This window comes from Coregonus clupeaformis, chromosome 13 (assembly GCF_020615455.1).
Source record: "Coregonus clupeaformis isolate EN_2021a chromosome 13, ASM2061545v1, whole genome shotgun sequence".
In the NCBI taxonomy this organism is placed as follows: domain Eukaryota; kingdom Metazoa; phylum Chordata; class Actinopteri; order Salmoniformes; family Salmonidae; genus Coregonus; species Coregonus clupeaformis.
Window position 1 is genome coordinate 1,727,371 of NC_059204.1, and position 14,451 is coordinate 1,741,821.

General features: G+C 41.9%; 1 protein-coding gene across 5 annotated transcripts in view; it reads left to right on the forward strand.

Annotated features, from left to right (window-relative positions):
* The first annotated feature begins 37 nt into the window (after positions 1-37).
* The window catches only part of gtf2ird1 (GTF2I repeat domain containing 1), a 37,396-nt gene continuing 22,982 nt past the window's right edge, over positions 38-14,451 (forward strand). For 2 of the 5 annotated variants that reach the window (XM_041893717.2, XM_041893720.2), the window contains exons 1-9: positions 38-374; positions 6,530-6,662; positions 8,111-8,252; positions 8,585-8,761; positions 9,024-9,207; positions 9,499-9,821; positions 10,152-10,247; positions 13,739-13,822; positions 14,199-14,382. In XM_041893717.2, the coding sequence (XP_041749651.1) occupies positions 6,537-6,662; positions 8,111-8,252; positions 8,585-8,761; positions 9,024-9,207; positions 9,499-9,821; positions 10,152-10,247; positions 13,739-13,822; positions 14,199-14,382 (1,316 nt within the window). In that variant the 5' untranslated portion in view covers positions 38-374; positions 6,530-6,536. Of the gene's footprint in view, positions 380-580; positions 604-6,529; positions 6,663-8,110; positions 8,253-8,584; positions 8,762-9,023; positions 9,208-9,498; positions 9,822-10,151; positions 10,248-13,738; positions 13,823-14,198; positions 14,383-14,451 lie in introns of those variants that run through there. The other 3 variants (XM_041893718.2, XM_041893719.1, XM_041893721.2) reach the window with 3 other exon arrangements.

Consider the following 14,451-nt stretch of genomic DNA (forward strand, 5'->3'; position numbering starts at 1 on the left):
GAGTTTCCCCCCATGGTTTCCCAGAGGTTGCTTAATCCTATATGTAAATTACAGCCAATAGATGCTGTTGTTGAGTTGGGCTGGGATTAGCGGAGGCGAATGACTTTCAATTTTACTGGATTACAGAACAAAGAAAGGGGAAAGGGGACATACTCCACTGTTAAAGAAAAGAAAAAGAAACGGGGAAAATGGACAAATAATCTCGGCAATAACGTTTTGCAAGCGATTTTGTGCAATAATGCTTCAGATCACAAGGTTTCGAAAACACGATAATGCTACATTTTAGATGGGAATTCTACAGTTGCGGTTGGATTAAACGGGGAATAACCCTATTACGGGATTGACATCATAACGACATTTAAACGTTGTTTTTGGTAAGGTATGCCTCATGATTTTGTAATATTTATGAACTTCGAACATAAAACCGTGTTTTTTGTGAGCACGTGACTTCATGACTGTACAAATTGTGAAATTACAGATTATAATTCTGGGGGAGGAGATGGGCCAGTTAGCTAACCCGTTATTGTGGCTAGCTAGCTAATTCGTCGATTGAATCATCTCGCGATTTCTTTAGCTATATATCTAGCTAGATGCAAACAAATGGTATGGGCTCATTTACATTTATGTAGTTAGCTAAAATGTGCACTTGATATGTGTAACGTTACAGCGTTATATTCACAGCGAGCCAACTGTGCAACTAAATTCTGCAGACTGATACGAGGAGTCTTGTTTTGGCTAAACGTAGCTAGCTTGATAGCTAACGTTAGCAAGAAAGAAAGCTACCTAGCTAATTTAGCTAGCAGCCCTCCGGTCATTTTTTTTGTTGCCTGCAGTTGGCATATTACAGTTTGTTGAGGATACATTAAGACCTTATTCAAGAGGATGCCAACCATTTTACTTTGGTGGAAGCTTGCTAGTTTAGCTAGCTACAGTAACTAGTTAATTAAATTAGACTCAGCAGCAAGCGTTTTGTTCAATCTTGTCAAAATGATCTAGTTAGCTAACGGCAGTTAGCCAGACCACATTCATTGTTGGTTGAAAAACGCTTTCACAACTGTCATGCTCCGTTTTACCAAAGATATTGCTTTTATCAGTGGTTTGGTCTTTCCGATCTCATTTAGCTAGCTAACGTAACTCTTTTGCGTTCTACTTTTAGCTACACACAGTCAGGGTGCAAACCTCACCAATGAATGTAGCTAGCTAGCTAATCTGGAGTTGGGCGTGCAGCTAGTAGCGAACTACTTTAACTAGCTAACTTTCATGTCATGAACACATCACTGAAATTCATGTGAAACAAGCTTCACATGCTGTTTACCCAAGAGCCAAGCTTCAAATGCAGTTTACCTGCTAAATGACTAAACCTAAGAGCCACATCCCAGTGCATGCAAGGTCTTCTGACATTACCTGAGACGTATAGAAAGGCAGCTAGCGACAGTAGCCAATCCCCATGCTGTCTCAGTAAATGTTACAAGGGTAACTCCATATAGCCTACTCATTATCCAGTAGGTGATAGGAAGGTAGCTAGCTAGGAGCTTTATCAAATACAATTTAAATTGCACGCTAAAATAAAAACATTTTTGTGGATCTTGTCCACCAAGTTTTTCCCCCATGGGAGCTGACCACTGCCACTGACTTAAAAACGAGATACAAACTTCAACATTTGCAACACTTAGTAATTGTTTTATTTATTTGTATCACACACCTAGCCTATGCACGTGCACTAATGATTTTCACTATCCAAAACATTTACTAGAAAGTATGCACTCCTAGTTAAAATAACCATAGTTAAAATAACCATATGCCAATATTTGCACCTCTGTGAACTTGAAGTGGAATGGTATGAACATTTACCTCAATCCAGGGATGGAAGGTGTTGCTGTACTCTTAATTATGCCACAACAATTTACAGCAAATGGAGAATATTGAAATACTGCAATTTATTTTTAAACTGCTTTTGTCGTCCTCATTCTAGGTAGCTAATGCAAATGCAGCCCATTTAATTCCACAACACTTCCGGCAGATACTCACCCCAACTATAGTGTCACATTTTACATTTACGTCATTTAGCAGACGCTCTTATCCAGAGCGACTTACAGTTAGTGAGTGCATACATTATTTATTTATATTTTTTCATACTGGCCCCCCGTGGGAATTGAACCCACAACCCTGGCGTTGCAAACGCCATGCTCTACCAACTGAGCTACATGCCGGCCATTCCCTCCCCTACCCTGGACGACGCTGGGCCAATTGTGCGTCGCCCCATGGGTCTCCCGGTCACGGCCGGCTACGACAGAGCCTGGATTTGAACCAGGATCTCTAGTGGCACAGCGATGCAGTGCCTTAGACCACTGCGCCACTTGGGAGGTAACTGCGCCACTAATTAGCTAGGTAGCTTTCTTTCATGATTTTTCATGAAATCAAATGAGCTGCTTTAAAATTAGCTATAGCCTAGCATGCTGACGGAAAAGCAAGTTTATAAAAAACGAGCAGCATTTCAATCTTCTCGATTTGCCATAAATTGTTGTGGGATTATTAGGAGTACAGCGTCACCTCCTATCCCTGGATTGAGGTACGTTTTTAAACCATTTCAATTGAAGCTCACTGAGGTGCAATTGCATATATGGACATTTCAACTAGGAGAGCATACCTTCTGGACAAAATGTTTTGGCTAGATCTTCACCCCACTACAGGTTGTCACTTCAAATAATTAACCTAAAGTCTGCAACAAAGTAACTGATTTTAAATGTATTTTGTGAAAGCCACGGGTCCATTTCAATTATTAGGACTTTATTATTTTTCCTATTTTTGAATGATCCCAATATTTTATTTCACCTCATGTAGCCTAGCCCTAGCTAGTTGAATTGCAGGCATACTTACTGTCATTAATCTAGATTGACTAATAAAAAGCATGAGCTGGCACACACCCAGAGAAAATTATTTAGAGTAGAGGTGCTGGCTAACAGTGAATAAACTGTAAGCTATAAAAACAAAGAGAGTCGCACACTCCATATGTAGAACCTCCCAGTAATTTATTGGGTAAAATTAATCTAGATTGACACGTGACATAGCTTAACTCATTCCATGGAGGGCCGAGTATCTGCAGGTTTTCACTCCACCCTTGTACTTGATTGATGAATTAAGGTCACTAATTAGGAAGGAACTCCCCTCACCTAGTTGTGTAGGTCTTAATTGAAAGGAAAAACCTGCAGACATTCAGTCCTCCGTGGAATGAGTTTGACACCCCTGGCTATGTCTAGGCCAGACTTTCTCAAACCTATCCTCGGGGACTGCTGGACGTTTCACAATTTTGTTGTAGCCCTGAACTAGCACACCTGATTGAAGTTAAGGGCTTGATGATTAGGCTAGTTGACGAATTGAGTCAGGTATGCTAGTTCTGGAATAGTTCAACAACATGGAATGGCTTCAAACATCTCCACGGGGACCCCAAGTCGTTCCATGTAGTTGTACTGTTCCAGAACTAGCTGGATTGCCCAACCAGAGGAGACGTTCTCATGGCTCGGCCTATCCCACAACGCCGGCATAATAGCCTAGCTGATGCATATATACAGCTAAGTAGGCCTACAGCCTCTGGGATCATGCCTGGCATGCCCAGAGTTCAATGCAATTAAAAGTCAATGATCAGCACTGAGCCCAACGATTTAGATGCAGTTGTAGTCGTCAAAAGGTCTGTGACTGGAATGGCTTTTTAAGAGGTATTAGCAAAGTATCGTGTATCAATGGCAGCGAGCGCCACAAGCCTCTTAGTGCAAAATCAGCTCAGAAAACCACAATACCCCTTCTTCTGAGAACATTGTATCCTAATATCTCTAGCTAAATACCGCTTGGGCAATTATTCAACAACTAAAGGATAAGCTCTGTAGCCTGGAGAGGTTTGCTTGGCATGAAAAAAATAACAGTGCCGGCTTCCTCGGGGAGACTCAAGTATTTAAGGGCTTGATGATTATGCTAGTTAATAAATTGAATCAGGTGTGCTAGTTCTGGAATAGTTCAACTACATGGAACAACTGGGGGTCCCCGAGGAGAGGTTTGAAGCCGTTCCATGTAGTTGAACTGTTCCAGAACTAGCTGGATCTCCCAACCAGAGGACATGTTCTCATGGCTCGGCCTATCCCACAACGCAGGCATAATAGCCTAGCTGATGCATGTATACAGTTTAGCAGGCATACAGCAGGGCTGCCCAACCCTCTTCCTGGAGATCTACCATCCTGTGGGTTTTCAGTCCAACCCTAATTTAACACACCTGATTCTACTTATTAGCTGTTCAACAAGAACTTAACTAGCTGAATCAGATACGCTAAATTAGGGTTGGACTGAAAACCTACAGGATAGTAGATCTCCAGGAAGAGGGTTGGGCAGCCCTGGCCTATAGCCTCTGGGATCATGCCTGGCATGCCCAGAGTTCAATGCAATTAAAAGTAAATGATCAGCACTGAGCCCAACAATTTAGATGCAGTTGTGGTCTTCAAAAGGTCTGTGCTAAATACCGCTTGGGCAATTATTCAACAACTAAAGGATAAGCTCTGTCCCTGTAGCCTGGAGAGGTTTGCTTGGCATGAAAAAAATAACAGTGCCGGCTTCCTCAGGGGAGACTCAAATGGGTTAGGACTTAGGATGTCATTAGCTGGAGCATTTAAGCATGGCAGCCAGAGCAGAGTTGTATCATTTTAAGATCAGGGTGTACTCACATACCACGGAAGTGTTCTGAAGTGTAGCCATACTGTTGTGGTTCCTTTTGTTTCTTAGGTCTAGGCTAATTCATCTTACAATCAAGGCACAGGCAACACATTTTAAGTACCGGTACTGTAGCCTGTTGGTATCATTGCATTTTGGGCCTATGTTTAGCCTACAGTCTGAAATGACTGGCTGTAAGTAGAGATAAGCTACTATTGCAACCAGTTTCATTGTTTTTGTTTTAACCTTGCCAATGGTCAAAGTCTGCAAAGTTTTTTTTAGAATAGCCTTTTTGTATTCCTATATATACATATTGTAAATGACCAAAGCAATAAACCTTAAGATCTTTCAGTCACATGCACTTACACAAATAGGTTATTTGTGTTGACTTCTAGTAGCTGAACTTGAACCATATTCGTTCATTTGCATTTTTCAATGTCAACATCAGTGGCTTTTGTCATTGTCTATGCTCTTTGTTTTGACGTTTGTGCTTGTGACATTGCATTTGAAGTAGCCAAACCACTGGCAGCCACAAATGTCATCCTTTGAGTTAACTGGTGGTGGCATTCTCTGGCTGCTAACAAAATGATGGTGCCCCCTTGTCTAATTTTTTGTTAGAGAGATAGGAGTGATAGAGGCCATCTATTTCAGTGGCGTAATCGTTTGAGGGGGCTGAGTCTCTCTCTCTCTCTCTCTGTGTTGAGTCTGTGGTTTGGGGCTGCCCGGAGGCTAGGATAATGCCTCCCAGTGTCTGAAGAGATTAAAGGCCAGAGCTGCATTGTTCAAATGCCTCAAGATTAGTTTCCAAGGAGACGGATTGCAGTTGCCATGAGAACGCAGGGTCTGGAATTAGGATTGCGATTTTATTATTTTTATGCCCCACTCTTTCCCGCCCTCTTTTATTTACCCTATCTTTCCTTGACTTTGTATTGACACGGAGTGTGTAGTGGCCAGCTGACATGTTTGTGATGAAAATGTTAGGTTATTCCCCTGCAAATAGGCTAATTACAAGTTCGCTCCTACACGGCCGTCCTTTTTCCAAATGACATTTAAATTAGGCCCAATGGGGGGGCAAACAGAATTTCTTCGCCATCTAAGGAGAGCAAGTTAAGGATGAAGGGATTAAAATAAATAATCTGAGCTAGCTTTAACTGGCTGACAAAGGCTTATCGTAATTAGGTACTTTCACGTCTGTGACAGATTTGGGCATTAGCATAACATGGAGGGTATTACCGGCACTTTTAAAGCCTCTTAATGTGAAGAAACCTCCCCCCTCCAACCCAATGACACCCCTTCCCCCCTCCAACCGCCATGTTTCATCACAATTCAAAATGCAGCCTAACCCTGTTGTCAGAATCAAACAAAATGGGCTAGTTGTTGTTGTATTGAAGCAATGAATGGCAGAGTGACACCTTATTCCCTCCAGATCAATGTCATGTGCATTTGATTACTGCTCATTAATTTGTAGGCTTTAGCTATCTTAAATGGCAGGACATGCCATGTATACACATCCTCCTTTTCTGCAGACGGGGTTAAAACTTAATCATTCTTGTTCAGTGTCTTACTCAGACCGAGCTCCAGGGTGAAGTTTCCCCTGGGTACAGATCTAGGATCAGGTTCCCCTCCCCAATCCTAACCTTAACCATCAGTAGGGAAAATGCAAAACTGACCCAAGATCAATGTCATGGGCAACTTCACCCTGCTCCCATAAGCGACTGGTGGAATGCAGATGAGACGCCATACACATTTATTGAATATTACACAGACACACACAAATGACCGTTTCGGTTCATCTTCTTGATTACTCAACTTTGCTCTCTGTTTTGTGTCCCCTAAGTGGAGGAATGGCGCAGATGAGGAAGTCGGAATGTGACGGGATAAGAACAAACTCCCGGGCTGAGCTGCGGGTCCCACAGGTGTCAGCCAGACAGGAGATCCTCACCAGCCTAGTGTCTGCGCTGGACTCAGTGGTATGACAAATCACACACATTATTAATTTGGCCACGGAAAACCATATGAAAGATTGATTAGTAAGTCTTAGTACTCCTTACAAAAACAAATTGACCTTAGAAAACATTGTGAAGTGAACCACTGAGGAAGCCGGAAGAAGAGTAATTGAATATCTGGGTTAGCTAAACAACGTCACGAAAACGATGTGCACGCGTCAATGGGGCAGAAGTCTGTGTTGTTGTGATTCTAGATGGCCAGATAGCTAGCAACAATGACAAGAAGCTGCCATGTGGTGAATCGTAGGTGGCTCGTTTCAGCTAGTTTTATCTTGTTCTTCAAAAACGCATATTTTGACCAATGGGTAAACTTATCTAATTGTGTAGATAATCCTCTAAGAAAACCAATGGTCCAAACCCCATGTCTCTATCACAATCCATTCAAAAGTTATTTGAGTTTTTACCATTGTAGGATGACCAGAATTAGGGTGACTTAAAGAATGGAGGCCAGTGAAAAAAAGTGGTCTAAAATCAGGTATATTGCATTGCGTCAGCTAGGCTGGATTCGGTGCAAGAATTAATGCTACTGGCTACCTGACAGGCTGACTTTGCTGTTGAACTCGTCATCTTTCTTCTCGAATCCGCAGGACATGAAACAATATAGGTAAGATGGCTATCGATTGAGATATTTTAGCATACGCTTTTCGTATTCATTTTAAATTCCTGTTATTTTTCGAAGATATCTCACAAAAACAAGCGTATCTCTGTGAAATTTCAACGGAGCGCTGAGCGTATACCCAGCTTTTTATTTTCAAAGCCTATTACATTTAATTCAGCTTGTATCATGCTAGCTTTTTGTGACCCGCGGAACTTTGAAGACGACCACAAAATGTAAAATCCTCAAACGTTGTTACGAGAAACCTACACCGCTGTGTCAAGAGTTCGGTGCTTATTATCGGATGTATTAGGTTACGAAATTCGACTTTTTGAATATAATATTAATGATATGTTAGAGAAAGACCCCACTGAATGATTCAGGACATGAATAATCATATTTGCCTTGGTTAAAATATATTTTATTACTACATATGGAAGTAAAATTTCAACACCAAAGTGCGTTTTCACCCACTCTATAATATGGCAAAAAAATCGCTAGCTAACCAACAACTGCAATTATGTATTTGAGACAACAAATGCTCACTGTGCACATTTATTTATGTTTTCAATAAACATTGGAGAATAAATATAGTTTACATGTTGTCAACAATCTAAGCCAGACCCGTCTGTTTTGCCCCATAGTTGCGCACGCAACGGTTTTGTTGCTAAACAACCAACCTGTGTATAGGATGATAGGCTAAATGTTGAATGAATAAGTGTACCCTGAGCTTCACAGTCGCAATAGCAAATCTTTGACTTTATTCACTGACCGTTAGGTGGATTACCTATGACCTTGTCTTTAACCTGTGTTCCAGTGCACAGCCATGTCAAAGCTCAACGCCGAGGTGGCTTGCGTCACCGTGCACGAGGACAGCGTGATCACCGTGGGAACAGAGAAGGGAAGAGTCTTCCTCAACTCACGGAGGGAAATACAAACAGACTTCCACAAGTTTTGCAGTGAGTGCTTCCTTGTGTACTGGGCAAAATAAATGAATCAGGTTAACGATTAGGCTAGATTTTTCACTTGGATCAAAAATGCAACTACATTTTGCTCACAGATCCTGCTGTTGTTTTGGAGCTGAACGTAGTTTTTATCTGAGCCTATTAAGGTTTGGAATTAAATAAGACGATCTTTAGTTTTACATTTACATTTGAGTCATTTGGCAGATGCTCTTATCCAGAGTGTTACTTCTTCTAAAGCAAGTGAGAACCAGAATTTCCTTGAGTGAAACCTACAGGGTGAAAAGTAGAAATATATCCCAAAAGTTTCTCATGCTTGACTCTTTCAGAGATGCCCTGTCTACAAGGGCTGACCACAGTGAATGCCCATGTCAAAGTCCAGGAAAATGAATCAAGCAAGCATGGCAAAGAGGGCAGGCACGGCAAACAGAGGGCCTCAACAGACGCCCACTCTAACATCTTTGTCTTGAGGAAAATGGTGGAGGAAGTCTTCAGTGTGCTTTACAGTAAGGGCTTCAACATAACGCACCGAACAAATATATCATTTGTATAGGTCTGCGCCGTCTGAATTATTTATAATTTCTCATTTAAAGTTCTAATTTCAATCTTCTCATAACTGAAATCAAATTTCAGACGTGATTGAATGTTGATTTTTACAGTGTCTATGTGTCAATCATTTGACATGTCCTTTTCTCATTTCTACCTTCTCACAACTGAAAGCAAGTCATTAGTCATTTGATATGCTGTATGTATGTGATGATTTTCCAGGCGAGGCCGTTGGGAAGAGTAGCCTGGTCCCTGTGCCTTATGAGTGGATCCTGAAGGACCCCAGCTCTGTGGTGGCGCACGGCCTGCCTGAGGGGATCGCCCTGAGGAAACCTGCCGAGTATGACACCAAGACCTTGATGAAGATCCTTGAGCAGAGCAACCGCATCCACTTCACTGTCAAAAGGTGACCGGACTCCATACAGTACTCCATAACGTACATATAATCGCTTACGTGACTTGTTCCCATGCATAAATGGCAGAAGTGTGCAGCATAATTAGGATTGATACAGGGCAGGTCTTGTTGTTGACTTCATGGTTAGGCGATAGGAGGAGACCTGATTCTAGATTACTTTTGAACATAGCCAAGAATAAGGCACATTGTGACAAGTTGCTATTGGTGTGTCATAATTAGGTTTCACATGGACACACAGATTTATCTTCTCCTGTTACGTTCTTCTTCTTCATGTGTTTATAGAGCAACAGAGGAGCCCTCGCGCGAGGCTAAGTCAAGCGCCAGCAACCACAACTCCTCCTCGGGCGCCACCAAGAGCCTAGCCAACCACGGCCCGGCCTCCAAGCCTGCCGCCACAGCCCAGGAAATGTCCACTGCTTCAGTCTCAGCCAGCAACTCCATGCTCTCCAGCTTCCTGTACGGAATGCCCATGTCCTCCCAGCCACACCCCGACGGCAAGCTGGACCTCAAGCCCACGTCCCTCTTTAACCTGGGTAAAGACCGCCTGGGGGCCTGGGCGGCAGGGGCGGAGAAAGGGACGGCCGCCAAGGACAGTTCCGAAAATGGTAAGAGATATGTGACCCCACAGGAACAAGTTGTTGCTGAGGTAGCAGTTGATGGATATCCAGGTTACTTCTGACAAGCCCTTCACCATTTTGAGTCACTTTTTTACGCATTAATTATTGTCTGTGATTTCATTCATTTGGCAGGGGAGTGGTTACTATTCTCCCTGTCATTTTTGTGAGTGGTTGTACTACTGGCTGTCATTTCACATAACTTATTTGATAGAGAATCGCTTTTGATTATGGGATTTAGATTTTTCAAGATTTGCTCGACTGTGAAAGCGTGAGTATGATGTTTATCAATGTTTAATTTCTGACATTTTGTCTGTTCAGGTGAGTGGATAGGACTCCAAGGGGAGTTGGGCCAGAGCCCTCCCAGCATCCACGTCTCCAAGCGCCTCCTGTTTTCCATTGTACATGAGAAGTCAGGTAGGCTTGAACTGGGACTGGACACAGATAGACACACACCTGTAGGCCTATCGTTTTGACCCAAACCGTCTGTGCCGGCTCTGATATTTTCCATTCACATTGTTCATGGTTCCAGCAACTATGGTGGTTGTGTAACCGGTACAGCTTGGCTTGGCTCAGTTTGGCTCAGCTCAATAGTGTGGAACAGGGTTCAGTCTTTAGGGAGCTCACCTCACCCCCCTGCCAGACAATGTATATTCTGTAGATCTGGGTACAGACTCAGTCTAAGAGAATGACTTGTCAGCTCACTTATCTGCTATTTTTTCCTCTGAATCCCACAATGCAGTTTATTAAAGGGGAGGGGTATGTCAACAATCATATCAATCAACCAATGGATTTTACCCCATGTTATAGACTCCTCTCCTTTGTAAGGCCCCAATTCAAATGCTGCATTCCCATATGCTTCAGAGCAGAGTAAATAATGCAATACTGTCATGTTGTATGACATGATGGAGAAATGACTACTATTTCATTTTTTACTTTAACTTCATTATTTTTTACATTTGACATCATTTTTCTGATCTTACATAAATGAAACTATACTGAACAAAAATATAAATGCAACATGTAAAGTGAAATAAAAGATCCCAGAAATGTTCCATATGCACAAAAAGCTTATTTCTCTAAAATGTTGTGCACAAATGCTGAGGAGTATTTCTGTCTGTAATAAAGCCCTTTTCTGGGGGAAAACTCATTCTGATTGGCTCTCCAGTGGGTGGATCTGCCTCCCAAGTGGGAGGGCATATTCCCAGGCCCACCCATGGCTGCACTCCTGCCCAGTCAGGTGAAATCCATAGATTAGGGCCTAATTTATTTATTTCAATTATTTCAATTGACTGATTTCCTTCTATGAACTGTAACTCAGTAAAATCTTTGAAATTGTTGCATGTTGCGTTTATATTTTTGTTCCATCATGAAATTCAAAAGGTGTAGCGTATTTGGTAATCAGGTATGTGGAGAGTGATATGCTTGTTCACTGGGGCAGATTGAGTCAGTCTGAGTGAGCAGGCCCAAGGCCAGGACACCTTTGCTCTCCACGTCTGGTGCCTGTGAAAAAACTCCATGAGATATTCAGTCACCGCAGAGAGTCAAGACCTTGGTTTAGCATCATAACCCCTTAGCCTGATTACCTGACTGCTTCTAATTCAAAAACACTATCATGTTGTTGTACTGTAATAAAAGGTTATTGTTTGATTTTGAAAGCACTCAACGTTTCTGCTGAAACTTTACATTTATTTGGTCAAACTGAGACTCGGTGATATGACGTTGCCACGAGCAGCAAGATGAAACGCAGATATTGCAGATTAGAGTGATGCAAGACACTCACACAGAGTATCTGCAAATGTGTACGGGTGTGCTTCACGACCTCCTAATCTTAGTTGTTGTGGAAGTCGGCCCAACTCTACCTTTAAATCAGAAAGACTGGTACCCAAGAGTCAATACAGAATGTGCACAATATTCTTAATGCAGTTTCAATGTTTTCATACAACTTTGTCAGGGTTTTGTCTGCATAGTAAATTATTGGGCGGGCTGCCTAAGACTTAAAAAAAAAAGCCATACAGTGTAATAATGAACGCATTCAGTATTTAAACAACTAAAGCCAGGTAGAAAGTATATAGAAAAGATAATGGACCAATACATTTTAATATAATGTAGTCTTTGAGAACTAACAATCACCAAAATAAAAGCTATACAGTCGGGGAGAATTTGGCAGTGAGGCATTATAGAGCCTCACAGTGGAGGTGTCATAATACCTATAAAACCTAGCAGTCAACCAGGGAAATGGTTCCAATCGTGTTGTCTTACCCTGCCTGGTGTGACGTTTTGATAACCATGTAAATCTCTCTCGGACAAGGTGACTTTTATCAATATATTCGACTCTATTTACTCTGATTCGACAATGCTAATTAGCGTCAAAGTAGACATCATGCAAAACTACAAATCCCTGCAAGCTCCTGCACGTCATCTCTAGCTGACACCTTTGCTAACAGGTATTGTGTCAATTAAAAACTTGCACAAGACAGTTCACAGAATTATCAATTTTAAAGAAATTTAGCCAATTTATTCATTACTACATTTAGCTAACAGATGGCTAATCCAGAGATTCTTACCTTTGCCTCTTCTGCAGTCTCGTCCAGATCATCATGGCATTTGTAGTTCTTTATGATAGCCACATTAGCAGCTAATTAGCTTTTCATTTGGGGGTAAATACAGGTGAATATATTGATAAAAGTCTGAGTGGCGCAGTGCTAACTGTGCCACTAGAGATCCTGGTTCGAATCCAGGCTCTGTCGCAGCCGGCCGCGACCGGGAGACTCATGGGCGGCGCACAATTGGCCCAGCGTCGTCCAGGGTAGGGGAGGGAATGGCCGGCAGGGATGTAGCTCAGTTGATAGAGCATGGCGTTTGCAACGGCAGGGTTGTGGGTTCGATTCCCACGGGGGGCCAGTATTTAAAAAAAATAATAATAATAATGTATTCACTAACTGTAAGTCGCTCTGGATAAGAGCGTCTGCTAAATGACTAAAATGTAAATGTAAAAGTCACCTTGTCCTAGAGAGATTTACATGGGTATCAAATCGTCACGCCAGTGTAAGCCTACACAAAACACAGCCCTTATTTTAAGTGTTTCTAAAATCCCCTGTGATAAAAATGAATGGTGGAAAAACGATTGGAACCATTTTCCTGTTTGACCGCTAGGTTTTATGGGTATTATGACTCTTACTGTGGTACTCTATACCCAATTTGGAGTAAGGCCCCTTGGACCTCAGTGAATACTGAATTCAGCCCGTGCCACGCTCACAGGCATATTGCACCCAGTGCCCTGCCCCCTGACATGGTTAATTCCACAAATGCAATTCTAATTCAATTCCCTTTACCTGTAAATTCCATTCCAATGTTAGGTAAATTCCAAAAATGTAATTCCCAATTCAATATTATCCCCAACAAATTCAAATACAATTTCCTTAGGCGGTCAGGCTGATCATGTCACTGTTCATACAGCCTAGCTATACTTGAAATATAGGAATATAAGTTGAAATTACCTAAAACAGATCATGCAGACAATTTGTGATACTAAGTGCATTCATTCCATTAACTGGGAAATGTACAAATATTCAATTCCAATTGAATTCCAAAGATGACATTTTTTACAATTCAAATTGAATTCCAGTGCAAACAGTCTAATTCCAATTACATACCATAACTTGAAGATTGTTGAAATTCGAATGGAATTCAACATAAATCCTCCACTTCATGAGTGAATTAAATAATTTAATTGGAAATTCAGATTAAATAGGAATTGACCCCAACCCTGATGCCCACCACCTAAGCCCCCTTTAAAGCCAGAAAAAACCCTGTTAGTATACATGTGGAAAAACGTAGTTTATTTTTATTATCTGTTTTTTTACACACATTTGTATGTTTACGTTATTCTCTTTTGTGCTCAACAGAAAAATGGGACTCGTTCATTCGAGATACTGAGGACATAAACACACTGAGAGAATGTGTGCAGATCCTGTTCAACAGTCGCTATGGTGAGATGGTCAACCGCTCTTTCTCAGCATGGTTTCCTATTGTAGGTCATTAGCTGATAAAATCGTGTAGGGTTTTAAAACCTTTCCGTTTTCCCAGACCCATATTAAGGTTAGTCCTAGTCCAAAAAGCACGTCCAATGGAGATTCTCTGGGAAAATGTCCCTTATACAATTTGTCATTTTCTCAACACTTTTTTTCACAAGTCATTTCTTTACTATAGAATGATTGTGTTTAGTCTGTTTTCAGCTGTCATGACTGCTTATAAATCTATCCCCACCCACCCATCCATCCATTCAGTACATCCTTATTAAGACAGTATTGTAGGGTCACATGATTGAAGTCCATCAATGATTTCTAACAACCCCTGTATTTTCAGCGGAGGCCCTGGGCTTGGACCACATGGTTCCAGTGCCGTACCGGAAGATAGCCTGCGACCCAGAGGCCGTGGAGATCATCGGCATCCCAGACAACATCCCCTTCAAGAGGCCCTGCACCTACGGAGTGCCCAAACTCAAATGCATCCTGGAGGAGCGCCATGGGGTCCGCTTTGTAGTCAAAAGGTAAAGACGATCTGAGATCAGTCGGCGAAGTCTCTCATTCTTCCCTTCAGAAATAAGAGATTGCACTTT